Source organism: Blastomyces gilchristii (assembly GCF_000003855.2).
Source record: "Blastomyces gilchristii SLH14081 genomic scaffold supercont1.1, whole genome shotgun sequence".
NCBI classification, from domain to species: Eukaryota; Fungi; Ascomycota; class Eurotiomycetes; order Onygenales; family Ajellomycetaceae; genus Blastomyces; species Blastomyces gilchristii.
Genome location: NW_003101682.1, coordinates 7,196,321 through 7,223,020, shown reverse-complemented (window position 1 = coordinate 7,223,020; position 26,700 = coordinate 7,196,321). Strand labels below are relative to the sequence as shown.

Here is a 26,700-nt window from a genome sequence, read left to right as displayed (position 1 = left end):
TTGCCCTATTTAAATCCCCTATTATGTAGGAGAGCATGAAGAATTTTGCAAGTTACTATACCAGGCTGTATATATTTCTTTGTTTGATGTGTGCGAATATTGTTCTAATGGACAATAGAGACGGCAGTTTAGTCCCTAACTTTAACTCAATCCGCTGGTGCCTTCGCGACTTAGACATTGAGCTTGATATTTTTGTTCCGCTTCACCGAGGAGATTAAACCACGCACGCTTCGGCGCCAGACTGAGATATGACATCCATTCAAAATAAATAATAGATTCAAATCTGGGTTAAAAAGGGATGGATGTCTCTGTGAGAGAGAGAAGATTCAGCATGCACACAGACCCAGCAGATACAGTGCAGGCTCAAATAAGGTTTTCGGTAGGTTTCGTGACACAAGTGGGGCCAGCGAAAACGGCGGGTAACTAATATTAACTTACTTACCAGAGTCTCACAACATCAAAGTTGCTCAGCCTCAAGAGCATGGCGATGAATGATGGATGCACAAGTTTCATACACAACATTCATATATACATCATACTCACAGGATCTTGTCGCAAACCTGAATCTCCATCCCTATTCTTGCTAAAGCTTTGCGGTCTTTGCGTGTTTCTCCCCAAACCCCCCAGGCCATTGCGCAAGGCGTCAATAGGAAGAGGCTTTCTAACTCTAGTAAGATGCAGTAATCGTGTTCTTGCGTTGATGAACGCGCGGCATTTTCATGGTCTACGGGTAAAGTCCCTTTAAGTTTCTTCTGGACCCCAGGAGAGAGGAAATCAATTGAAAACAGGACTGGCCGTCTCAATTGTTCTGGCGTGTTTGTGAGTCGTCGGTCGGTCGTCAGGGCCTCCAAGATCCAGGAATTTTAGCTTGCATAAAAGATGCACTTACAGGGAACGTCGTCAGCTCTGATTGGATCTTTTCATCAGGGCGCTTCGCCGTGTTGGCATGAAATACCAAGCCTCGCCCCGCAGCAGTTGGAGGCCTCAATCCGCCTTGCTCAGCCAATTCCTCTGTATAAAAGGCCTCTACTTCCTCTGCTTTCTCTTGAAGAAATACAGGGGATTTCCTTTCTTCAATAGTGCATTATACATTTTGTGCTGCTCAGCTCAGTTCTATATTTCTTGCTTGCACTTTAACTTGCATCCATACGTTCTTTTATTCCTATTATCCCCCTATTCCATTCCTTAGTTTTGCGAGCACCGCGCTCAAAACCATAGAATACCTTCAAGAAAATCCATCAATATTCCAATTCGACCCTGACCCAAAGGAGCCATTCACAGAGGGATTCATCGATCCTAGGGTTCTCACGCTTAGCCGATCCCCTGAAGTTGAAGAGGGAGCTTATTATAACTCTCCCATACCAGGTCGGCAGCAGGATATAACCCAGGACGACGCTTACTACTCCCTTTCGGAGTCGTCATTAGATTACTCCTCTTCATATTTGGCAGGCTGCGAAATTGAGGATTTCTTGCGTTGTACGGCTGACGAAGCCCAGCCAGCTACCACCGTACGAAACGATACCTGTTCACCATCCGGACAAAGTCCGGCTCACTCCTTAAGTGAAGGTGAAAGCCGTACGTTGAAACTTTTCTGTTTGCACTGCGGGAAAGAGTTGAAACGTCGATGCGATCTCCGGTAGATATCCCTACCCCTTTCCCCTCTTCCATTTTCAAGAGATATTTAGCTAATACATACGATTCCCCCCCGTCGTCCTCTGGCTGAAGAAAACATGCGAAATATCATGTAAAGGATTGGCCTTGCAAAGTCCCCAACTGTACCAAAAAGTTCGCTCGGGAGCGGGACCTTCAGAGACACCTCGGGAGTGTCCACGGGGAATCATTCCCCGGGCTGGTGAAACGTTATCGGTGCCCCAGCGGGGACTATGAGACCAGTCGAGGAGAAAACCTCAAGAGACACATGGAGGCGAAACATCCAGATGAGCCGATTCCCGCGAACTGGAGAGAGATTTTTCTGAACAGAAAATGAAAGGCGTAAAGTCGGCTTTACATAAATTGAGTAATCTACCGGAGGTTTCTCCCCCCCAGGGGTGGTCGGTCACCTTTTCCCCTGATTTCGAGATGGCGATAATTAGGTACAGGAACATCGAAGACATATTCACCGAGTATTGAGGGACAATGGAAGTATCACACTCTTTTCTCCGCACGGGTAGGGCGGTGTCATGCGGCATTCGATTTGAGGCGCTATCCAGAGATGTTCGGTTCGAAACAGACCCCATGGGATTGATATGTGTGGAAGACCTGCAGAGCCAAGACCTGAGGGAAATTTAACGAGGCGGGAGGGAAGGTCTTGGAGGAAGGAATGATGTTGAACACGATGATTATTACCCACGTAATTCGTCTGTGCGCCCGGAAGGGTCCATACAGACATCGCACTGGTTGCCACACTCGTTTTCCCCCCCTTTTCCATTATGTATCAAATGTCAGATTTTTGCAGCAGAATGAAATGTGAAGCCTCATTTAGGTATATCCTTGAAGTCTTCGAGCGGAACGTGAGTAGATCTCGGTGTAATATATTTTGCGTCGGTGACCCCAATGGATACCAGAAGAAATAACATAGGCAACATGTACACGAAGGGCTCCAAAAATATCCAAATTTTACAATCAGATTAATTCTGTCGGGTCCCACCTGAGGAATGCTAGCCTGGTTAAACGCGAGAGAAAGAAAACGAACGAAGCAAAGGAAGCCTGCAAAGGAAGCCTGCAAAGGAAAGACAATGAGACCCAAACAAATAGAAAGAGAAAACCACCAAGGCTGAATAAATTGCCACATCATAATCGCGTAAAAAAATATTCTCGAGGTAGGTTTAAGCAACGTGCAGCGGCCATACCACCTACCAAGGTATAGAAATGGCGAACCAAGAGCTACTTAAAGAATGAGGAAGTCGTGGGAAGGTAGTGTTAATAATATGAAGGATTAGGAACGCGCGGAGAGAGGGAGAAAAGGGAGAAAAGAGGTCATGAACACTTTGAATGAGCATGGCCAGTATACAAGGGCCATTTGTGAAGGACGAAGATGGAGTAGAGCATATAAAAAATAAAAATAAAAAAGAGCAGAAGAACAAGAAAACAAGAAAGTTATCTGAATTCCCTTAATACAACCTAGAATAAAAACGGTAGGAAATCAACTTGATGGAAATGGAGAAGAATCTGAAGATGGAAAAGCTGACTTGAAGCGAGGACAATTTCGGCTGGTTCAGAGGTGAGGAAAAGAAAAGCAGGATTGAAGGAAACCGAATATCCGAGTCGAAGGCAATAAGAAAGCATCTGATAAGAGAAGCCAGAGTGAAACAATAAGATGAGGTTATTCTGGATTTTATTCCTGGCGGGTTCGTTTCACGCCATGTGGGTTCCAAGCGCCGTCGTTGCCGCCATGAGGCTGGCCAAAGAATGCAGGATTGAAATGAGGATTTTGGTTTTGGAAGCCGCCTTGAACTAGGTTAATGCGTGACGGTTAGTATCTTTTCTTTTGGGCCTGGTATCAAAACAATTAGCTCTCGAAAAGGGGTTGCCATACCTTGCATTCCCATGTTACCTGCCATACCACCCATCATCCCGCCCATCTGGTTGGGCATGCCTCCCATCGGCATGCCGCCCATGCCCATCGCACCCATTCCACCAACATTAGCAACCCCACCAACCGGCATCATAGGATTCGGCGCAGATCCCATACCTCCCCGACCTCCCCGCATACCGCCGGGACCACCTCGCATATTGCCCATCATGCCGCCACGGTTATTAAAGCCGCCGTAAGGTTGCATGCCGCCAACTGGGGCGGTTTGGAACCCGCCGCCCATGGCACCACCTTGGAAGTTCCCAGCTCCCATCGGCTGGGAGAAGCTACGATTAGCGTTAAACCCTCCAGTCATGCCGCCGCGATTATAGCCTCCACCGCGACCCCCGCGATAAGCACCGCCACTGCTCATGACGAAACTGGAGCTTTGGGTTGAAGGGGAACCGAAGCTGCCAGTCGATCCGGAACGCGCTTGTCGATCATCCTTACCGCGCATAGGGTTATCCTTTGGTAACGTACGGAATGGATTGGTGTGAGGATGTGTATACGTGACGGTGTGTTTTCTTGAGCTTTGTTGCGTGTTGAAAGATTCAATTTTATGTTTGGCGGCCGTTGCAGCCTGGGGCGATTTGAATTCAACAAACGCTTGTCTAGATAGCATAGCAGATAATTAGTTGTCAAGTCATTTGAGATCCGAGATTTGACGGTAATTTCGGCGTACCCTTTACTTTTACCGTTCACCTTATGCTCGCTGAACGTGACATCTTTAAGCTCGTTTTCAACACCCGCTTGATTCACCCAGCCTCTAATATCATCGTCTGTAGTCCACCAGTATAGATCAGAAACAAATAGTGCAGTAGTAGCATCGGGATCCGCAGTTCGATCATCATGACTCTCTTTTCGCTTCACCCCTTGCTGTGGTGGCGCTGGAGGTTGAGACTGGGCTTGAGGCGGTTTCGCAGGCTGGGGTGTTGCGGTACTAGATTCTCCAGTCTTAAATATCTTGTGACTGCCATTCTCGGCCTGGCCATTACCATTACTGTACTTCTCACCCGTTCCTTCGTTATTTACCTCACCATTCTGGTGTTGTTCCGAAGCATCGAGAATGATATCTGTTTCTTCGCCCTTGAAGTCGCCTTCTTGTTCATTCCCATTGTAACCCCCACCGTCCCCGTAAATGTCAATGTCAAAGTTATCATCCTCAGTATTAGCCATCTCGCGAATTTCCTGTACGGGATATCTGAATTCTGACGTAAATGATTGATCTTGATTTTCGTTATGCACAGGCTTCTGGCTCGATGAGCTTCAAGGAGAGTACATGTCTGCCAGTCGGACAACTCATATTAGCAACAGGGAAGACATGGATGGGGAATGAAGTTGGCCAGATGTAGATGGTGGGAGGTATAGTGCGATATCCCGGTAACGAGATGAGTCGCGGCAAGCCGCTTTCGTGTCTAGAGATGGACACGGCGGGAAGGAGAACGAGAAAGAAATATGAAAAAATAGCATGAACAGGATATACAACACGAGAAGACAAAGAGAGAGATAAAAAGGCAAGAAGATACGTACAAATCCCGACCGTACAAGGCTGCCGAAAAGAGAACACAATTGTTACTCGCAAAAGCGGGATTGGACTTGGTTCCTCACGAATGAGTATAAGCTACCTGACTGCCTTCGATGGCAAGTGCAGGAGATATGGAAGTCTTTTGGGAGTATGTTTTGAAGACAAAGATGCCTTGTACAGGACAATTTCTCGGAGTTCCCTCGCCAAGCTGATCTAGCTAGACAACAGTTGACACCACCACTCGATTTCTCTTCTTTTGAAGAAGTACAAGAAACAGGGAAAAAGGGGATAGTAAAGTCAGCTATGGCGGGCCAGTCAAAGTGGTAATGGTCAAGGTGAAGAGACGATTTGAAGCCCAATATTCACAATCAAGCCAAACTCACAGCCGCGTCGCCAACGACACAAAACCCTGGTAATGAAAAGGTTAGTCTGCCAAGCTGAATATAGAGAAAAAGGGGATAATAGAGAGAGATAGAACGATATGACGATGGTAAAGTGCTGGAGAAGGGGGAAGACGTGTGGGTTTGGGAGATTTGAAACGGTTGAAGCAAGTTTGGAGCTTGGGCGGTGATGAGTAAGTTCAGAATCACGTGGAAACGTAATTGGAATAACTAATCGCCGGCGCTAGAACCCGATCCAGGCAGTTACCGTTAGGACACCTACTACATACTCCGTACGTACAGGTTCGGTGATCTCGCTACTCCTCAACAACCTCCAATACATCTCCTCTCTTCCCTCCTTCTGACTCCTAACGCCACCAAATAAAGAAAAAGGGATATATCTGTCTCCCTACCACCTCCTATCTCTTTTGCATTCCGCCTGCACGCTCTCTTCCCACAATGTCGGACACCTTCCAAGAACTTGCGGATATCCCTAAGGATTTCGTCAAAGATGGCATGCTCTTTATGAACCGATGTACAAAACGTATGTACCACCGCTCCAGTCCCATCCCCTTTCACGCTGGTTGTTACAAGATCTAGTCCCTCCTGTCATCTTCCATCTACTGACACGCGCCATCAATCAGCCGACAAGCGCGAGTTCCTCAAGATTAGCCAGGCAGTTGGCTTCGGGTTTCTGATCATGGGAGTTATCGGTTACTTCATCAAACTGAGTGAGTAGTTTCCCTCCTTTCCAAGTCTGCTTCTATTTTTTTGATTATGCCGCTAACCATACTGCACAGTACATATCCCCGTCAACAATATTCTCGTTGGAGGCGCATGATGTGAGCAATCAAACAATATAACCGGTTGGGGGAGTCTAATAATACTCCCGGCGTTGAAATTGAGGAGAGGGGGGGATAAAAAGAGACGAAAAATATAAAAGCATTGCGCGCGAATATCAAACAAACTCCGTTGCTGCACTCGTTGGTCCTATCCGTTCAGCAGGGCCGTGCCTTCGAACTTCCCAGGCAGTATCTCCTCGAAAAGCCGATGATCATAGGGTGTGCTGTTAATTGGGCAGGAAACCCTTTTTGAGCGAAAGACGATAATTTTTATTTTCATATTTTATTTTATTTGCAAAACAAAAGGAGAGGGAAGCTGGTGGGAACTGAGTTCAGCAGATCGCACTTTATGTTCCCTCTGTTAATTTTTCTTAGCCATCTTTCTATTATTCTTGTTTATTTCCTTTATGTTATGCTTATGTACAATATCCAGCCGTCATTTATGTTGAGCTCCTTTTCCTGTATTGGTCGGTGTTTTGCCCTTTTTTACATTCATTGGAAATAATTTCATCTGTCCCTTTTCTACTGATGATCGGGCGTTAATTAAGCTGATATATATATCTCTCGACTAGATAAATATTAATGCATTGGGAGCTGCATTTCTTCGCATTTTTAATGACACGGTTTTGGTATACATAGAATCTGTGACAATGTACTGCTCGCTCATCCTTCACTAGAAAACAAGGTAGGGTAGCGATGGAGTTGGGCGATCAGGAAAACGATGCTAGCCACTACATAGTTGCCAAGTGCAAGTGCCGCGCCAACTAAACAAAACTGAGGAGATATCTTGGAAATGTCGCCCATATTTTAGGAGATAAGGGGTGCAGAATCGCGAAATACTCAGAGGTATCGTGTCGACAGAAACATCTCCGCCGCGCAAAACAGAGGGGCTGATAGGAGTATGTAAAGAATAAATACACACGAGAGTAGGCGTAAGCACATGTTCATCACGACATAAAACTGCGTAATCTGGAAAAAAAAAAAAAAGAAAAAAAGAAAAAAGGGAAAAGGAAAGAAAACCGTAACTCTGCGGACTTCCATATGAACACAAGAGCTTGTCATCTAATAGGCCATGGCTATCACGAGTTCGTGTCAAGGGGATCGTCGTCCTCTAGCGTGATGAATGATGCGACTCTTCCATTTCTTATTATATGACCTGTGAATGATCGGCTCTCTTCCGCAGAGCGGTTGCTGGGCTGTAAGGGTTCCAACTTGCTGTTGTAGCTTTGGCCGATGGGAGCTTCGGCTTCGTCGAGCTCTGCACCATCGCTCCAGGCATGCACGCTGCAGGTGCCCGTGGACATGCCCCACCCGTTCCATGAAGTTGCTGAGTTAATTAAAGACGTACGTGGTTAGCCGGGGAACCTAAATATGCACTGGGGACAGTGGATTTACCAGCTATAATGGGGGCATTTGGATGCCAACTGGCGTCTCTCACGCACGTTGCCCATTCGTTCTCGGCCCGCCCCATTCGGCGGGAAGAGCGGAACATATCTTGTTCATGTTTCCGAGAATTAAATGAGGCCTCTCCAACATCGATAATGCCAGCCACTGTAGCGTCGAGATTATAAATAAAAACACGGCCGTCTGAACTTCCTGAATACACATATTTGGAGTTGGTGCTTGTATCAGGAGAGAAATGACATCGTATGAGGGTCTTTAATACGCGGTGTCCTCGGAACGTGACAACAGAACAGTCGTGCGGATGGGGCCTGTAATCTGCATCTGAGATAGACATATATCTGTAATCAAACCCTGTGGAATAGCTATTCAAGTCGATTGTATCTAGCTTTGCACTCGTCATCATCTTGCGTAGGTCCCAGAGCTTCATGCTTTGGTCCTTTCCGTTGCTTAATACATATCTTCCGTCTCCCTTACTATCGACATATGCTATCATACACGTAAGTCGGGATAGTCACGCCACTTTGGTTAGTCCGGGAAAGATATTCTTTTCTACTCACTGATTCCTTCACTATGGCCTAAGAAACATCCTGCAGCACGACCATCTCCCATGGACCTCCGGTCCCAGACCTTTATTGTCGTGTCATCAGACCCTGAATAGAGAATATGGGGCGAAGACTTGTCCCCAAAACAAACGGCGTTCACATCGTCGTCGTGGTTTTCTAGCGTTAGTATTGGTGTACGGCTTTCGATATCATAGACAATCACACTTTGACTGGAAGTGCCTGCAATCAACTCGCGCCCATCACCACTAAATCGAATGCTCCATATCTACGAGATAAAGAGGGTTAGTTTATCCATCTAATTATATATGTAACGTTAGGAGGTATATACTCCAAAGTCTGATCCACTAAGGGGCGAGCCGTAGCGGCTTGCAAAATTCAGTAGAGTTGGTTCTGAGTCTGAAGATGGGTCTGTTCCCGCTAGGCACACAATATTTCGGATCGAGCTGTATGCCAAGTACCTGTTGTCTGGACTCAAGCTCGCGTCTGTGAGGGTCCATTGCCCGAATGGATACTCGACTGTTTTATACCAACGCCACTCGAGTGGATTTGACGTATCGTACATTCGCACCTTGAAATCCTGAGCGCAGGAAAAAAAGAAATTTCCGTCGTCGGAGAAGGATCCAGAGTAACATCTCGAATTATAATGAATGATTTTATCGGCTTTCGAATTGGGGATGAGATCCTGTCCATCTAGTTAGATCTAAAAGGGCGAAGCTAGATCCAAAATAGAACTACTGGTAATGCGCACCTGCGATATAGCACGTGGACGAAGTCGTGGGCTATTGGCCAATTCCCTCCACATTAACCTCGTTGCTAGCCTTTCTTTCCTTCGTTTTATCTTATCCACATAGTTTAGATGGCTTCCAAAATCGCCCGAATACATTAGCTTTCGTCCGGCATCGCTTGGTATTTTGGGTAGTAGGTGTTCGCCGGAGCGGGATCCGTGCATGCGATATATAGGCCCTCCATACACATCGTTGCCGTTATCGTCCAAGTAAAATCCCAACCCTGATATTCTGTGTGTAGGTAGCACTTGACGCAAACCCGACCCAAAAAGGCGAATAAATTCGGTGGCGGACACTATAAATCATTATCAACAAACGGCGGCTTTTGCTTCGGGCGACAAAGGAGCTCGTTACATGAGGCCGTGTAATGATCTTCGTCATCCGCTCCATGCCCGTCGGATTCCTCTAGTTGGTCATCTATTTCCCAGTCAGATCATCAACTAAATAATAAATAATACATCCATCACGGACGAAAGCCGGAGAAGCTTGATCTGCTGGCTATAGGACATCTCAGGAAGGCTTACCCATATTCTCAGATTCTTCTTCATCTTCCCACTCGTCATCATCTTCTGCTTCAACATCAAAGTCATCTGCCGGCACAAAATCCCTATCGTCGCCATCGTCACCATCGTCACCGTCGATTTCATCAATCAGCCATTCGGGAGCGTCCTCCCAGATATGTCTTGTGTCATGTTGATTGCCGGGAGATGAATTCGACGAGGTCATGACGGAAGCGCTTAGCTGATGTAATGCAGGCCTGCTTCGTCAATAAACGGGTGAGAGGAGCTCTTAACCTGAACCTGGGGATGGGGGTTTAGTCAGCTTCATGGACAGTTGGTTAACTATGGTAAGTAAGCTTGTATAGTGTGCACCAAGGTCACCCGGCGGAAATAAGGTTAAATCCGAGTTGTACATACAAACCTAATTCCCTTAAAATCCAGTCATGTCAGCCGTATAGTAAAATTCTCCTCCACCCAGATTGCCCCGTACTTGTTCCATATACTTTTCCCTGCTGTGGTCTTACTATCATTGTAGTTCTAAGAGCATTATCGCGCCGGTATCTGCCGAGACCGAGCTTGCAAACAGCTCAATTGTGCCAAGGAATATCGGATCTGGAGGAATATAAACCCGGGCCCCTCTCGGCGCACGGGCCACACTGCTGAATCAGCAAGCTTCTTGCATGCTCGCGCCGCGTCCATAAATGTATCTACTGCCCATGCGACCTTTAGACCTGATATCCCAACCATAGCCTACATTAATCCTTTTAACGAATGACAATCAATTTTCATAGCCATCCGACCAACGACCTCACAACTCATTGTTTCAAAGCTACCCCTCCAAATCCGCTCTGGTATCACTCTTGAGGGAGACCTCTGTTTCGGTGTTGTGTAGAGAAGCCATACGAAGATGCAGGCCATACCAGATGCACGCCAGCAGACCTTCGAGGAGATATATGGCCCTCCTGAAAACTTCCTCGAAATTGAGGTATATATCTAACTCCAAGGCACCCACTCCTACCTACACATTCTGTTGCAATTGTTTTGTTACCCCTCCATATACAGGCCTGCCTACGGTTTGCCCGAGGGCTATGGCTTGCGGGGTTGCCCGTCGCCTTTGACTACCTAAGCACTGATTATCTTGAATCCCAAACTGATCTCCGGTGTCTTCTATTTGTAACAGGTAAGAAATCCTCAAACTCACGGCACATCGCGCAACATGTATACCTCCTACGAAATCGTCTGCCGTACCAACATCCCCGCTTTCAAACTTAAACACTCGGTCGTGCGCCGCCGCTATTCAGACTTCGAATACTTTAGAGATATATTGGAGCGTGAGAGCGCGCGTGTGACAATTCCACCGCTTCCGGGGAAAGTATTCACCAATCGGTTCAGCGATGACGTAATTGAGCATAGACGGGAAGGTTTACAGCGGTTTTTGCAAATAGTTGTAGGGCACCCCCTACTGCAAACGGGGAGTAAAGTGCTTGCGAGCTTTGTGCAAGGTAAATATAGAAACTGTTTTCTTATTAACGTTTCATTTGTGTAAAGCTATTTCCCCGTATCCAGCTAACTTGGCCCGTACTAGATCCCAATTGGGACCGGAATGCATGGTAGGAACAAAATTGGATATACCTCTTTGACAGATTTTTTTTTTCTTTTTTTTTTTTAAAAAAAAAAAAACGCTACATTATATTCTTCCGAGCTACGCAAGAATTATACGAGGCATGACGGTCAAAAAATTGCAGAGTGTCTTCCTTTTTCCCCTCTCTCCTACTTTTTCATTTCGACAATACCCGACTGAAAACAATCTGGACAGAATGTTTTAAGAGCACTAAGCGGAGAACAGACGATCAAGTATTTAAGTGACGGACGTGATGCCTTGATCGATTTGATCAACATTCATATTTGCCTGGATGGAAGGTTATCTGTTCACAAAAATGCTGGCAACCTCGTGTTTCTGGGACCATTCCGATACTGCCATCAAACTAACGACAGGATGAATTGACATGTCCGTACTGTTTCTTTGGATTTTGATCTCCTATCTCCGCCTACACCCTCCATTACACACATCGAAGGTTCTCAATAATCTTTTTCCTACCTCCCATTCTCGCCCTGTTCTCACTCCTTCTTGCCGTTCCGTGCACACCATTTGCTTTATTTTAACCAACTCACCCAAGCGCGTATTCCACCCTGTTCTTTGTATATTTTCTTTCTTGCCCCCGATTCTCCTTCACATTCTCATATATATATCCTTTCAAGCTAAGTTACCAAGCCTTCCTTCAATAAGCCATCTTATCTTTATCTCTACAATGGAGCGAAATTGGAGACTCTTGATTTTTACATTTTCCCCCTCTCATGTGCAGGGTTACGTACTAGAGTGAGTCCCATGTACCATCAACCCCGGTATTCTATAGCCTGTTCAAAAATACGATATGCATATCTCATTTGCCTAGAAGGTCGCTTGTCAATTTCTCTAAACGGTATGATACAGATTACGCGACGTTTGTTCGGCTGTTAGGAGCTCTGTCTGAGCTTTCTTTTGGCGATTTGTAAAGGGCTCTCATTTCCAGTACTCGTACATCAAATAAACATGGCTACTAAGGTGAACTAATGCCAATCGGATGGTGAAATGTTGAGTGGTTGTGTTGACTGTGTGATAAGATGGGGCCGAAACTTACAGATATATGAATAAGTCGCCTATGACACCTTAGAATAATCACTTATATTACACTACCGGTTGAATCATTAACCTGTAGGAAATCCGTAAAAAATATGACTAATATTAATATAAAATGGTAGTGAATAGCCACAGGATGAAGATCAAGTAGAGAAGGTTGGAATATAGCACATCGAGAGACAATGTCAGATACAATCATAAATGCATATACCCACTATGTTAGCTCATCCCAGACGAGTGGAGGTAGGGTATTATCTCCCCAACTACTACCGTCCACGCAACCTGATCCTCCATCATCCATTTGGAATGTGAATAATGAAGTATTAGCAATGCTGGGCAAGTCTGGTAGCGCGGGCTGGGGAGGTGGAAGCATGATTGGATCTGTGGCGTTCGCGGGACCAACATCGTTCGACGGGGATGGCGAGGTAAGTCGCTTGCCAGATCCAGTGTCAGCTACGTCAGATTGGGCCCGAGTAGGTGTTGTTTTCGACTGGTTTCCGGAGAGCAGCATGGATATCGTTGGTGTATCTCTATCATGAGTCGAACGAGGTTCAGCAAGAGAGCCGTTGTTGTTGCTAACAGAATCCTTACTAGCGGTTACGGAGCCCCCTTCCCGGTAGACGTCGGGAAATTTAGTCCGGAAACGGTCTCTGAGATCTGTTGCTTTCCTATGCATTAAGTTCAGCCGTTTATCCTGCCGAATTAATGTCCATTGGAATCCATGAACCGCATGGCCTTTGAGGAGAGCGTCATCTTCTGTTGGTGTGAATGGACGGCGAGAACGCCTATTAGACTTAATGGTCAGGCAAGGCTCTCGAAGGCCTAGGGACATGAGGGTTGATCTAGATTTGCTGGACAAGGATAGGTTGGTTCTAGGGGTTGAAGACCGGGCCTTTTTGCGTTCGGGAGACTTAGGGGAAGTCGAATTCAAAATTCCATCTACAGACGGCATGGCCGGCGGGGACTCCAGGCTCGAATGAACGATATTGGTAGTCTGATTGGCAGGCTTCAGGATGATTGCCGTTGAACTTGCATCTGGTTCCTGCTTATTCCTGCTAGCCCGCGGATCAGGAAGTAGGATTTTGCCCAATAAGCTAGATTCCGGCCCATTTGACGAATCCGTGAGGCTATTTGTAACTGCTTCCAGAGTGTGCTGTTCCGAACCATAAGCCCATGGGCAGCAGACGCGGAACCTATCCTTCAGATTTGCAGCGGTTCGTTGGTTAAATTTAAGTTCAGGCTGGGCGAGGATTGCTGTCCAATTCCCAACTCCACACTTCACTACCCCTCGTAATAGATCTCTCGTCTCTGATTCTGTCCATTTTCGTAGCTTCTTCCTTGACCGGGTCTGGGGTTTGGACGATACAGGCTCCTTGTCACTTTCCTCTACAGTTTCTTTCGAAGAATGATGCTCTGGAAGAGTAAGAGGGCCTCCTTGCTCTGCGAAGGTTTCTTCGATTTCTCCAATACTCTCTTCAATACCGAGTTCAATGATATTATTAATCCGTCCGCCTCTTCGTTCGTTAGCCGCACTTCCAATTACGTTATCTTGCGGGGCTGGGGTATCTCGCGTTGGTCGCGTAAGAATTGTGGGAGCAGCATTAGGTTCTATGGGAGGGAATAAGGCGGCGTTTGGCGGAGGTTCATTTAGGCCATTTAATATCGTTAAAGGCCCAAAAGGAGGACGCTTAGGTGTTTCCTTCTGATTTTTGGGAATAGGAAGCTGAAGATGTTCTCCAAAAACATCACCACTTAGCTCCGGTCGGCGAGGCTTTCGTGGGACATCCTCGTCGAAGGATGCGTACGGTAGCTTCTCGATCGCGCGGAGATTAATGAACGTCGGCAGAATCGTCCTTGGAGGAGGATCAGAGCTTGATACCTTCCCGTAGATTGTATCAGAGCCTGAATTAGATGCCCGGGCCGCATGCAGGAAGTCCTCCAGAGTAGGAAGTTTAGCTGGTGGGTTTCCGCTAAAAAGTGAGGATTTTGAGATGTTCGTAGTTTCTCTCGTCCCTCCTGCATTCGGCTCGAGCGGTGAAGGAGCTTTGAGAGAGCGAGAGGGGATAGGATCCCGCAGAGGTGGGATGCGTAGATTGTTGGGCTGTGGCAAGTCTCGAAGTTGATTAAAGGGGTCATCGGCCGTGGGGATCGTATACATTCCCATAAGCGGGTCCATCGTCTCGACCAGCAAGACCCAAAGCCATTGACTGTGTAGCCATTTGTTCACAGCTGCCGACGTTAATCATATACTAAGGAACCTCGCTGGTCATAAAGGAAGTAAACTCTCCACATGGGAATTTTGGAAACCTGGATAAGCACCCGATCACGTGTTCTCTCACAGTCGCTTAGTCACCATATTCCTTGAAACTGCCGGCTTTGCAAACAGTCAAGTTAATTTTGACAACGATTAAGATTCGATATCGTCTCATTGACCAGACGGACCGGCTTGTGGATAAAAACACCCTTATAAGTTGAGAGTTCCTCTAGATCTCGAAATTACCGTGGATCTCCGTCCAAGCTACGGTGAACATTCAGAATGACCACAATCCTCCCACTATGGCCTCACATTCTCTTCGCGGTTTTGGAGCCAATTTCGCTGTATCTAAATTTTTATTTTTATATACCACTGAATGTTGGGAAATGAACTAACACTGGCTTCTCATAGGATTGCTGGCTTCTGTGTCGCAATTGGTAACACCAACAAATTCGTCGCTGGCCAGACCCCCAACGCCTTTACGCCCGCAGAATTGCCATTAAGCACCCAGGCTATCTCTTACCAGCTTGGCAATTTGTATCTGCTGCTGATGATGGCGGGTGTCGCTGTTTTGTACTCAACGTCGGAGCCAAAAGTGGTCAGAAACTACATCATTGCATTGGCAATCGCAGACGTGGGACACCTCTATGCCACCTATTGGTGTATCGGATTCCACGACCTAATCAACGTGATGGAGTGGAATGATCTGACGTGGGGAAATATTGGAGCTACCGGAATTCTCTTTGTGAATCGCATCGCATACCTCCTTGGTGCCTTTGGGTATGCTAAATCACCCTCTGGCACAAAGAAGTCCCAGTGAGTGGGGTATTCGAGAGTCATGGTCGGCCAAACTTGCTAGCCATTCCAGACAACATCTCTTTGGCGAGACTACTTGTTCTTGAAATTCTCATTTCCTTCTAGGTACATGTATGTACCGTACAATGCGCTAGCTTCCAACCCCATTTGATATACTTTGTGAACAAGTTTCTCGATTTCTTCATCCAGATGCCTGTCTAAGTGTTACTCAAATATACCCTCTATTTTGTTCTTTATAATTGGATTTCTTTTTTTTTTCCTAGCCCTGGCTTTTAGTTTGGGTGTAATAGATTCGGGGTTAGCAACAACACAGGTCGAAGGCTACAAGGCCAGAACGGCTAGTGAAAAGACGACTGTGAGAGTTTACGACATGAACTTTAACCAAGTGTGCGTTCATGGCGTTGTTAGGCGCCGCTGCCGAACGTATTTCTCAATAATACGAGTGGGTCTTCAACCAGCCATTTTTACAGCGTATTCCCGGAGGCCTAGTTAATAGCCGGCGATTATTACTTGACGAGCATGGGATAGGTCGTCGAAAGTTACACATCAACTAGTTCTCTATCTTAAATGTTGTATGTACTGTACCTTCTTTTAACTACAATTCCGCTAGCCTACTACCTCGCTGTCGTCTCACTGTCGTTTCTCGCTGGACTCCTCATTCTACTGGTGACTAAGCCCAGCGGGTGTATGGGCAGATCAGCCCCTCACCCCAAGGGAAAAGAAGAAGAAGAATAAGAAGGATGTGGAGAAAAGGGCGAGATGTCCCAAATATTGTCCGCTGAAGGTGTGGGGGACGGGAGCGCGTGTAAACCGGGCGGTCTGAAAATCCCGCTTTTTTATGCACGATGAGCTCGAAGCGGTAAACAATCCCCGAGCAAAATTGTGTGCATTCACTTTGCTTCAGGTGTCGACACGTACTTCATCATGTATGCACCTCGTCTCCAAGGCAGTCCAGGAAGGGCATTGTCATTCCCTCTCACCAAATGAGCCAATAAAGCCATAAGCATGGAGGTTGGTCTCGAGAAGGAGCTTGAGGTCCTGTCAGTTGTTACTTAGCCTTGCAGAGAGAAATGTAAATGACTAGACCATTTCCTTTGCTTAAACGTCAGCTTTGGTCCACACATTTGGCGGATAGGTGGGTAGTGACAGATTGCATCAATACTAGACTGGCGTAGCTTCACCTAAAGCTGATCTCAGTTTGACAAGCACTCTGGGCTTGCCAGAAACGAGGTACAGTACTTACAAACGTCTGGTTATCATGTAACTCAAGCCTGCATCATACCTTGCCAATCACTCGTAAATGGAGGGAGTGGTTGAAGCTACAAGCTCTAACCCAAGAAAAGTCCGCTGTGTCCGTATGAGGCTATAGTTGTATCCATTGTCACCTTGGGCAAATGAATAGTCCGATTCAGCAACTGCTTAATTGCCGTCTTTTTTGTTTTTCTTTCGGGTTTGTTAAGGCCCGAATAATAAGTAATCGGGTATAGCGTCTCCAAACAGCGATTGAGCTCCGTATATCATTTGTAGGATATGGGGCTGCTCATGCATTTCCACTCCGGTCTAGTTAACCTAATTGCCGATTGCTGTATTGTTTTGAGCAAATAAGCAGAGAACAGCATGGCTTTACGGACTGAGACGGGGGGCATCGCTACCAGCCAATTTCGGACTGCGAACGTAAATCATTGAAAAAAATTTCGTTAGAAACAGGCAACCGCTGTGGGAGCGTAATGAGCACCTTCCAATAGCTTGTCCAGCGAGCTTAACGAGGATATTTTAGGTCTTTTGTTCCTGTGTCGGCTTTGGTAAGCTTAGCTCTTCATTTGGGGAATGACATTATTAGGCACGATTTATTTACGAAAGATAAAAATGAAAGATTGAATTTTTTGTTCTCACGCAAAGTGCCACTGGACTCCCTGAGCAGTTTTGGCGGAATCATTGCTCTTGACCGCCCACATTCAACAGACGCAGCTTAGTTCAAAACCTAGAGCTATTGGCATGACGTGGAACAAGGGCCAGCAGGCGGCGTGGTTTCGGTAAGCTAGAGTGTTAAGAGCCTCGGGCTAGCGAACGCGGACAGCGCCCGCGATTCCACGAAACAACGGCCCACGCTCCAAGCATGCGCCCGTCCCAAGCTAGGGGTTAGCACCCGACCCTTTACCATGGTAATATCCCGCATTGTGGATCCGCTTAACAGGTGGAGAGAGACAACGCAGGTTCAGTATGGAAACCCTAAAGCCATGCGTAAATCAATTTGTAACTATTATTCTGTAGTGTGACCAGAGTGAGTGGCTTTGCGATACCGACTGGGGATGGAAATATGCAGCAGCGGAGTGGGTATCAATTGGCCCCTTGGCTTCTCGTGGCAGGTTGAAACTCTGAATTTAAGAGGTTGGATTTAACGGAAACCGTTGCACCTTAAGCGAAGCGAGCTCTGCTCATTACATGCCCCTCAGTTCCTCCTCAGGAAGCTGAACAGCCTTGTTTAACCGTGCGGAGAGAGATGCTGTGTATACCCGCTTTCCTGGAGAACTCAAAAAGCAGCAGTCAGGCCATCCACTGTTTCCATTCCAATCTTTCCGCTACTTAAGCGGTGGCAGTATCTGACTGGCGTACACAGCATGCTAATGTAGTGGGCTCAAATTCATGATGATACGTACTCTAAGAGAATTGCCGGGAAGCTTCTTTGAGAATTACTCCAAACGTACGGATGCTGTTTTTTGGGGTCTGATGCGTTGCTTGAGGTGGCAAATAACAAGGAATTCTTGGTATGTTTTCTGGGATTTTGGCGACAGATAACTTCTTAAGCAAACGAGAGACTAGGCTGAGAAGCAGGAACACCAAGCTGTTCCCAAACCAGTGAACCTCGAAACATTCCTCTCGAAGATGAACCGAACCAAACACATCCCTAGTGCGCGGAAATTGGGAGGGGTTCTCGAGCGAGACTGACGTAGTGCTCTACAAAGCCCGCCCCAGTACGGTATCGAATTGGGCTGGACAAAAAAAGGCTCCATCCTGGGCAATCGATGTAGAGAAGTGTCGATCTGCAGGAGCCACTAAATAAAAACAATTGGGATGCAGACACTGGTAACATGCACTATACTTGGAACTGCAATGCAGAAATCCCCCCCAAAATCTTCTCCTGTGGTGGGTTGCGAGAAGAATCAGAGGCGGATGCAGAAGAGTACAGCTCGATCAGCAAGGCTACAAATTTCTGCTGGCATCTTTACCCAGGTTTCCCCCAGGCTGACAGAAGCGGAGTATTTGCAAGGATATTGTAGCGTGAGGTCCGTTGAGCCAGTTATGCTTCCAAGGCCGTCTCTGGAACCCAATGATCCGCTACACATGGAGGTGCTTTTTGTGCCTTCGCCCCGTAATGAATCTCTAGCATACAGCCATTTCATTTCTTATGATATCTCATCCTTCCGCGGTTGGCTCAGCTGCCTTCACACAGTATATAAGGGCTCTCGAGAGTGGTTCCTGTTTGAGTTTGATATCAAATAGCGCTTCCTCAGGCGGGCCGAGCGTCAGGCCACGACTCTAAAGGTCTCGAGTCATGTAGTCCGAACAAGTACGTACCCCGCCGTAAGCGCACATGTGCGGAGTACCTACCAGCGGGGTGGTTGCTAGTAGCGGCATTCAGCGAATTGTGGCTGTTTTTTAAAAAGAAAGTTGCGGTCCGTTTAAAAAAGTGCAGATTGGCCGAGGATGACTAATAAGCTATGGAGCTTTCCTCAACATGATGCAATCTGTCTGTACGCAGTAATTGACGAATAATTGCGAGTAAAGAACAACTCAAGACAGCCAGCCAGCCCCCGCCGGAATTACACCCGAAGGTCTACTCCGTACGGCGCCTTCAGTCGTGGCCTTTGGGAATATAATAATAATGGCGATCCGATCCTGGCAACGCTGCCAAAGCAGTTAGCACCTCCATAACTCCTCGTTGCCATCAAGGGGCAAGCAGATAACAACCATCGCTTGGTCCAGTGGCTCCTCGCGCGCCCCTTAATAATAATGGCTGGGTCTGGAGTCCAATCCTGGGCACTAGGGATGTAATATAATCAACCACCCAAAACCACTCCATTATTATTACGATGATGTCGCTGTGGATCTTTGCACGCACGCGATATATTAGACGGCTAATCGCCGTTCAGCAGTTGGTTTCTGCCGAAGCACAAACATACAAAGCACCCATTATTATTATTTGTCTTAAGGTAAGAATACCAACTGGAAGGGTTCAATCTGACCCCGGAGATTTCCTCGCTCGGTTTCCTAAAAATACGCTTGTTCTGGAATTCGGGCTGATTTGATGGGTCCGCCACTAGCAGATTCCGTTCTTCTTAAGGAAAGGTGAAGCTTGTATCAGAGCCCCAGCGTGGGTGAAGCGTGCGTTCCCGTGGCACGATGTAATCCATACCATACCGGCCATTTTTGACAGAGCGCTTGAAGGGGCACTTTTTATCGTATCCAGTCACTGCGGTTGCTTCTCTGACAACCTGCGTTGTGATTGGCAAACAATGAGTGCCAGCGTTTGCCGACCTGCTGGAGGTCAACTCGCTAAGATCGAGCCAACTGTGGACTGGACTGCAACCCCGGAAGCACTGCACACAGGGGGAGGGGCAGGTTCAAGCTAAAGGGTGTCAAATTGGAGTATTATTACATGGTTGGCATTGATTGTCTCTCCTGTTTCACGTTTCTTTTATAAGGATCAACCCACAAACCTAGAACTCGGAATCCGCCTGAGTGGGACAGCATACCCAAGCGGTATTTGGGGAACGCCACCCACGCCCCCATTATTTGGCCATGAGCCCATCTCGAAAATGGCAAGAGTTGTCAAAGCCCCCCATAGTTAACCAGCCAAGCCGGCCTTCTTACGGTGAAGAAGAATGGAGAGTGAGGGCTTTCAAAGTAACCCTTCATGTTACGCTTGATTCCAGCATCGGAGACCGCCAAGGCAAATCGGCTTTTACACTCTTCATCCTCGCCCCCCTCGGGCTTTTCCAGCTGATCACACCTCATCCTGCTAATCATCATCCCCTGTAGTCGCATCTTTTTGACCCTCTTTCAGTTTTTCACCACTCTCCTTCGATTTTGGACTTGAGAACAATTATGATCCCCCTGTTCTGAATGACTCTCCTTCTGCTTCGTATAATCTCTACTAGTGAATGCCTGTATATACTTGCCGCTAGACGGAACCTGGGGACATGGCTCAGCTCCCAGAAGGGAATGGCAGGCCCTTCCTCCTTTGGCAAACCGCCCAACTCTTTGACGCGCCGGCCGAATATGACTCTGCTCAAGCCTACCCCGCTGAGATCATGAAGCCGGCTGGATATATATTGGAAACACCCCCTACAACTCACGATAACCCTCTTACCACCGTTTCCAGACCAGTACCGATTTCCGTGCCTCCTTTCAAGGTCGACCTAAAGCCGCCCCGTTTTGATGTCCAATGGCGATGGTGGGAAGATGAAGCCAGCTTTATCCTGCGAGCATTTGCGGTTGAATCCATCAAACGACTTGTGCAGTTCCGTTTGTATCACGACGACAACCTCCCAAGGTCCATACTTCGGAGTCGAGACGCGAACACGGTGACTGCATTTCTCAACTCCTTGCTATCTCCCAATGATGGCACAGTGGTAACGGAGCTTACTCATTACGATAGAGTCGAAAAGCTGCTGAGCCTATGTCGTTCTAAGGATAACGAAGCCAGGCCTTGGAGTTGGTTTCCCACGTCCACCCCGAACGAGATCTGCTATGAAGCCGTTGCGAGAGACATTAACGACGAGAGCTACTTGCAGTTTAAGGCAGTTCGGTTCGAAGACTGGGCCCACTACTCACTTGGATACCCCACGCCATCGGTGGAATGGTTCCTCATGCAACATTCTCAGCTCTCTAGCTACCTCATGGCCCATTTCAACGAATTCCCTGACCAAGCATATAAATACGTCGAGGTGGAAAAGGTCCGTACGAGTCCCCAATGCTTTGATATTTATAACACTAAACCTTCCTTTAGCGTCTCCGCTCGGGCAATCCTTTTGCTCATCAGGCGGTTTTATGCACTCTTAAAGCCAAAAGAATTTTGGAATTTGACGATTCTCCGTTATCGGCGCACAGACTTATGAGATTCCTCACTATCCCTATACAAAACTTGTTCACAACACAGCAAAACGGCCTAATACGGATGTTAAAGAAACTGGTGGTATTGGAGGTCCGCTTCAACCAAATATACCATCGAGGATCAGATGTGAAATGGGATAGCTACTTTGAGGCTGAATCTCCCTTACTCGACGAGTTCTTCGAGGCATCTTCTCCTCGCGCTCTGGCAAGGAGTCTTACACACTCGGATGACCGGGACTTTACCGGCCTATGTCTACAAAGCTTCGTTACAGAAGACTCCATATTCCGCCGATTGACAGCAAACTGGGATAATTTGTGTACAGTTACCGAGGAGTGTTGTCTCGCTTATCCGGACCTGATTGACTATTTTAAAAGCTGTGTTCAGGTTAGTTTTTTCTCCGTGTGCTCATACAAACCTTGGTTTAGACCTTGCCATATGACAGCGGTTGACGCATTGGTTTAAAAAGGATCTATACAACCAAAGGAATTATTATTCGGCAACAGCAATCATCCATGGTCTTCAGAAAGCGAACCCGCAAAGGTTTTCATTCAACCTGCTTTTTCCAGCCACGGGCGCTACATCACAAGACTTTGTAGGATTCCCGTCAAATTTCTTTGACCTCCTTGACGCTGCTAATAACTACGCATCATACCGAAAAATATTACAAAACAGGCCTGGGTTACCGTTTCTCCGCCCCCATGCTATAGAATATCAGTCATACGGAGAGCTGGGGCTTGTGGGCTTATTCCCCCTTCCTGATCTATAGTGATGAAGGAAACAGCAGATATGATTATAAGATGCCGTATCATTCTGTTTTTCTTCTAGGGTTAAACTACCTATCAGTCACTAGCAAGCCCGTGATGTGATAGCCATCGGTTATTTGTTGCCAGATCGAAGGATTAGGGGCTGCGGTGACAATATAGCTGACAGACAAAAACTGAGGAAAGGAGGGCTTTCACGTAATGATTTGTTTTGCGTATTGAATTTTCTCCCGTGAAATTCGCTTTCTCCAGTTTTATGCGCTAGAAACGGCTATGAACAATGCGCGATATGTGATGCCTGCATTCATTCTTCTTTGAAGGTATGGCCCACACCCTTTGCTACGTATGCGTTACAGCCACCCACCCACTATCTAGCTATATCAACTTTCCCTCTTAATCTTCGCAGAGCTCTCTTGACGATCCACTCCGTAAGCGAGAATGGCATCCACCGATTCCATGAGTCTCCGCAACCTCGCCGTGAACACCCGCAGGGTCATTTTTGCAAGGCGCGCATTAAGGCGGTGGACAGGCCAGCTCTAGACCGCTGATAGGAAAATAGGTTCAAATTGGTTTAACCCATACGCAGGTGGGAACGTCTAAAATGGGTTTCAAAAGTGGTATAAGGTCGCCAATGGGAGAAAATTAGTGGCAGGCTATCCTGCAGCCACTATGATATAATGGCCATTAATATCTCTCTTCCTCCTGTTTGCCACAAGTCCCATCACCTTTACAAAGCCTTCGTGCCACCTGAGACATCAAAGCTACGGAAGGGCCAGGGAGAGGACGTGCCAATAACATCCATATAACACTCACTCACCCGCTTTCCTGCGAGGAATATCGACCTATGCGCCTCGTCTGAACTCACGATTGGCCCCATGCTTCCAGAGCCAGGTATAGAATTGAGTTTTCGTCCCGCGTTTGGAGAACATTTGATTATTTCTCCGGTTTTCTAGCTACATGCCTAATGACCAATCCATGATCTCCTGGGGTATATGCACCTATCAATCCACTATGCGAGGTTTCATCAGCGGAATCACAAAATCAGAATTGATTGAAGCAAAGAAAGGTGATCATGTCGATTACAAGCCTCTGCGAGTTAACAAAACCTCGTTGCAGTTTTGAGTGGCGTGCAGCAAGAAGGGTTATGCAATGAATAGTAGCCAGCTGGGGGTGATCGGATAACATTCCAATTCCGTCCTGCTTTTTCAGCTGGTTTCTCTCTTTGCCTATACGAAGTCTTTCATAAATTTACCCCCAACACTTTAGTTTGTGCTTTGCATATTCTGGTTTGCTCGAGGCCGTGGTTAATCTTCCCGCCACTGGCCTCTGTGTGCGACTCTTAGGGGGGAGCTACTTCTGACTGTCTACTTGTTTATCATACATAATACACGCAAATATAAAGTATACCCACTATATATGTAAAACTATACCTCCACGATAAATTTTCTTCCCAATGATTGATTTCGAAGTACTAAGGAAGCACCAGTCGCGACTTCTCGTGCGACAACTAGGCGGCGTGGTGATGCTTGGGCTGAAAAAGGGGGCAAAAGACAAGGTCGCCGAGCACCTTCACAGTGGGATGGGATATCTGCGGCACCCCTGGCCACTCGCCAATCTGACGGATCAGTTTACAACCAACCTGAGATCTTGCCCCGTCACCCTTCCTGACGTGCGTGCGATTTGTTTCCCGGATTTCTCGCCTACTACATCTGTTGGAATATATAGTGACCTCAAAATAACGGCCCCTTCAGATTCTCCATGAAAAGGATTTTTCAAGTGCGTACCCTGTTATTATGTATCTGAAAGCACGTATGAATTCGCCACCAAAAACCCATGCGTGACTTGGGAATTCGAACACTGCTTGATTGGGTACGTGTGCATGTGCTGCGACGAAACGTGTGTGCAATATATGCAATGTTTTCTATCAGGTACGTAATGTATGGATGGTTCATCCGCTCAGTCGGGATGCAGCGCAATGGGCAATGTTGGAGGGTTTGAGATTGAGCACTCGTGTTGTCGGTAGGGTAGAATATTGCCTCTTTTTTATTTTTTATTTTCTATTTTTTGGGGGGGGTTGGTTGGTTGGTTTTGTGCATCAATGCATGCAGGTGGTGCTGGCATGGGTGGAGCTGAAAGTCTACTTTTCATGCATTAATGCACATACTACTAAGAAATAATTCAACTCAGATTTCATATCAATCGCCCCATATCTCATCCCTAAAACTACTCTACTTGCGCTCAATGCAGTCAGTGTATACAAGCACATGCTACACATAGAATAGAATCCCCGACATTGTTAGCATAGGCATTTTGTCTGATAGATTTGTTCACAGCACCGAGATCATCCTTTGTCAAAACCCTGGTGCAGATACGATCGATACAGTCTGCAAGAGGTAGAATATACGGGAATTGCGATGAGGGAAAAGTTGGTAAGTCATAGTCGACCCTGAGCGGCAACTTTATTTTGAGTTTCCATGCCCAAGATTCTGCAAAAAGAATGGCATTGCTTGTTGCTCAGGTAAGGCTACGGATATGACTGGAGGGTTTATGCTTGCTGGGTGATGTAGTGGGAACGGAACATGATTTCATGAGAAAGATGGAGTCGGCAATTTCTGAAGTCTAACGGAGATTGTTCGCACCCAATACGCAAGGAAACTTTGAATCTCTGGGGGGTTTGGCAAATCCTCCAACTTGACATATTCTTTTGTATTCTAGAATTGAACTACGTTTGCAGAGAGCTTTTGGGGAAAATATAGGGACCAGGCCAGACGAATGGGTTTGGGTCATGCTCATGCATTAATCCCCACGAAATCGTTCAACCTGGATAGTATATTATGGAAAAAGCCGTGCAACAGTAGTATCAAAACATAAGGTATCAAACAATTCAAACCATTACAGGACGCCATTCTCCCCATGAAATTGTTTAGTCATGCGCATATTTCATTTCATTTTATTTATTTTTTTGTCACATGTCACTACAAACTTAGTGACCAGCAAGGGCCATGGCACGGCGGCGGTCACGCTCCTCAGCAATAGAGAGCTAAATAATATGGTCAGCATACATGTATATATTTCGAATAGGCAAGGAGGGAAATAAAAGCGTACCTTGACCCCCTTGCCCTTGGGCAGGCTGATCCATGGCTTGTCCTGTCCAATGATGAAGACGTTGGTCTCACGAGTGGCAAAGGAGTTGTCAATGGCATCCTTGATGTGGACGATGTTGAAACCACCATCATGACGCTCACGATGGGTAATGACACCCACACGTCCCATGTTACGACCACCAGTAGCCATGGCGATAACACCAGTGTCAAACTTGATGAAGTCAGTGATCTTGCCAGTAGCCAGATCGATCTTTACAGTATCGTTGACCTTGATAGCAGGGTCAGGGTAACGGATCCTATAATACCCCAGAAAGGGAGATGTCAGCATTTCGGGATAATTTCCCCATGTTCTTCATAAAAGAAATATAGCCAGGATATCGTGATATCGTGTTTCCAAGGATATCAACCAAAGCTTGGTCCAACGACTGAATGATGCGGAGGAACTCACGTTCTAGCATCGTGCGTAACCAAGAATGGGATACCGCCCTTGCCGAGCTGAACACGCTTGACTTTGCCAAGTTTGTATTCGGCCTCCTCAGCTTGGATACGGTGAACGGTGAAACGGCCCTTGGTGTCGTAGACGAGACGGAAGTTCTCGCCGGTTTTGTCGATGGTGATCACGTCCATGAAGCCAGCGGGGTAGGTGGAATCAGTGCGGACTTTTCCGTCGACTTTGACGAGACGCTGCATGAGAATGGCGTTGGTCTCACGCGAGTTGAGCGCATACTTCAGACTATCATCCACGAGCTCTTGTTAGTATTTCTATAACCCATCTACAGCGTCCAATGTTCGGAATCTTGGGCTCACCGGTTGCGAATGAAGACGATGAGAGGCAAGCAATCTCTCAGCTTGTGAGGACCAGGGGATGGGCGAGGAGCATAGGAACCGGAGAGTTTGTCCAACAGCCAGTGCGAAGGCGCACTCAGGCGCTTCTGATGCTTCTTTCTAAAATCGCAAAACGCATTAGTTTCAAGAATGGTTCACGTGAATTGGCGGATCAGTGAGTAACATACGGTCCACGGCCCATTGTGATTGATTGTCGACTTGATACCTCGAATTGTCGTTGTCGCGGAGTGGAGGTTGTCGGCGAAAAGAAGTGCGAGCTGGAGAAGTTTTTGGAGGCTTGCGGAAATTCGCTTAGATTCATGTTTTGGGTTAGTGTGAGTGTAGCCCTAAGGCTAACTGGATCAGGACCTTGGCCTAAACTTTGGAAGGCGGGTCCCATTGGAGGTTTGTCCAGTTTGCATCAAACGGTAACTAGTTACTTCTCTCACACTAAATTAGTGACGGCGGTACAAAACATTTCAGAAAACTACATAGGATTATATTTGATGATTGACATATTTCACCACTACCTCACTTCATGCGCATCACAACAACATAGAAAGCGTTAAAAGAGATTG

General features: G+C 46.8%; 10 protein-coding genes across 12 annotated transcripts; 6 read left to right on the top strand and 4 right to left on the bottom strand.

Annotated features, from left to right (window-relative positions):
• Nucleotides 1-91: 91 nt before the first annotated feature.
• Nucleotides 92-5,625, bottom strand: BDBG_00784. Of its 2 annotated transcripts, none has more exons than XM_002629492.2 (5): nt 5,102-5,625; nt 4,254-4,854; nt 3,536-4,182; nt 443-3,453; nt 92-308 (listed from the first exon to the last, which is right to left on the bottom strand). In XM_002629492.2, the coding sequence occupies exons 2-4, from the start codon at nt 4,745-4,747 to the stop codon at nt 3,335-3,337; spliced, it is 1,260 nt and encodes a 419-aa protein (XP_002629538.1). In that variant the 5' UTR covers nt 4,748-4,854; nt 5,102-5,625; the 3' UTR covers nt 92-308; nt 443-3,334. The 2 variants fall into 2 exon arrangements, with proteins under 2 accessions (XP_002629538.1, XP_031576026.1); XM_031720038.1 differs by having other exon boundaries at nt 443-3,447.
• Nucleotides 880-1,724, top strand: BDBG_00785 (uncharacterized protein; the record flags this gene model as incomplete). Its single annotated transcript, XM_031720039.1, has 2 exons — nt 880-1,013; nt 1,190-1,724. 2 exons carry the CDS (start codon nt 880-882, stop codon nt 1,638-1,640), a joined length of 585 nt encoding a protein of 194 aa, XP_031576027.1. The 3' UTR covers nt 1,641-1,724.
• Nucleotides 5,626-5,746: 121 nt separating the features above from the next.
• BDBG_00783 (protein transporter Sec61 subunit gamma) lies at nt 5,747-6,927 on the top strand. The gene is made up of 3 exons (XM_002629491.2): nt 5,747-6,020; nt 6,121-6,207; nt 6,277-6,927. The coding sequence occupies exons 1-3, from the start codon at nt 5,936-5,938 to the stop codon at nt 6,315-6,317; spliced, it is 213 nt and encodes a 70-aa protein (XP_002629537.1). The 5' UTR covers nt 5,747-5,935; the 3' UTR covers nt 6,318-6,927.
• Nucleotides 6,691-10,127, bottom strand: BDBG_00782 (WD repeat protein). Its single transcript, XM_002629490.2, has 8 exons — nt 9,988-10,127; nt 9,595-9,870; nt 9,425-9,487; nt 9,034-9,365; nt 8,614-8,967; nt 8,280-8,550; nt 7,714-8,208; nt 6,691-7,645 (listed from the first exon to the last, which is right to left on the bottom strand). The coding sequence occupies exons 2-8, from the start codon at nt 9,794-9,796 to the stop codon at nt 7,398-7,400; spliced, it is 1,965 nt and encodes a 654-aa protein (XP_002629536.1). The 5' UTR covers nt 9,797-9,870; nt 9,988-10,127; the 3' UTR covers nt 6,691-7,397.
• Nucleotides 10,059-12,350, top strand: BDBG_00781 (sorting nexin-3). Its single transcript, XM_031720037.1, has 3 exons — nt 10,059-10,555; nt 10,751-11,072; nt 11,156-12,350. Exons 1-3 carry the CDS (start codon nt 10,478-10,480, stop codon nt 11,182-11,184), a joined length of 429 nt encoding a protein of 142 aa, XP_031576025.1. The 5' UTR covers nt 10,059-10,477; the 3' UTR covers nt 11,185-12,350.
• On the bottom strand, nt 11,588-14,510 carry BDBG_00780. Of its 2 annotated transcripts, XM_031720036.1 has the most exons (2): nt 12,249-14,510; nt 11,923-12,177 (listed from the first exon to the last, which is right to left on the bottom strand). In XM_031720036.1, the coding sequence occupies exon 1, from the start codon at nt 14,421-14,423 to the stop codon at nt 12,462-12,464; it is 1,962 nt and encodes a 653-aa protein (XP_031576024.1). In that variant the 5' UTR covers nt 14,424-14,510; the 3' UTR covers nt 11,923-12,177; nt 12,249-12,461. The 2 variants fall into 2 exon arrangements, with proteins under 2 accessions (XP_002629534.1, XP_031576024.1); XM_002629488.2 differs by having other exon boundaries at nt 11,588-14,510.
• A 132-nt stretch (nt 14,511-14,642) lies between these two features.
• Nucleotides 14,643-16,898, top strand: BDBG_00779 (uncharacterized protein). The gene is made up of 2 exons (XM_031720035.1): nt 14,643-14,845; nt 14,913-16,898. Exons 1-2 carry the CDS (start codon nt 14,784-14,786, stop codon nt 15,319-15,321), a joined length of 471 nt encoding a protein of 156 aa, XP_031576023.1. The 5' UTR covers nt 14,643-14,783; the 3' UTR covers nt 15,322-16,898.
• A 3,620-nt stretch (nt 16,899-20,518) lies between these two features.
• Nucleotides 20,519-22,198, top strand: BDBG_00777 (uncharacterized protein; the record flags this gene model as incomplete). The annotated part of the gene is made up of 3 exons (XM_031720034.1): nt 20,519-21,274; nt 21,328-21,816; nt 21,956-22,198. The coding sequence occupies 3 exons, from the start codon at nt 20,519-20,521 to the stop codon at nt 22,196-22,198; spliced, it is 1,488 nt and encodes a 495-aa protein (XP_031576022.1).
• A 1,382-nt stretch (nt 22,199-23,580) lies between these two features.
• On the top strand, nt 23,581-24,402 carry BDBG_00776 (uncharacterized protein). The gene has a single exon (XM_002629484.2). The coding sequence runs from the start codon at nt 23,647-23,649 to the stop codon at nt 23,953-23,955; it is 309 nt and encodes a 102-aa protein (XP_002629530.1). The 5' UTR covers nt 23,581-23,646; the 3' UTR covers nt 23,956-24,402.
• A 774-nt stretch (nt 24,403-25,176) lies between these two features.
• On the bottom strand, nt 25,177-26,444 carry BDBG_00775 (40S ribosomal protein S4; the record flags this gene model as incomplete). The annotated part of the gene is made up of 5 exons (XM_002629483.2): nt 25,177-25,233; nt 25,299-25,593; nt 25,746-26,030; nt 26,105-26,242; nt 26,311-26,444. 5 exons carry the CDS (start codon nt 26,442-26,444, stop codon nt 25,177-25,179), a joined length of 909 nt encoding a protein of 302 aa, XP_002629529.2.
• Between the last annotated feature and the right edge of the window lie 256 nt (nt 26,445-26,700).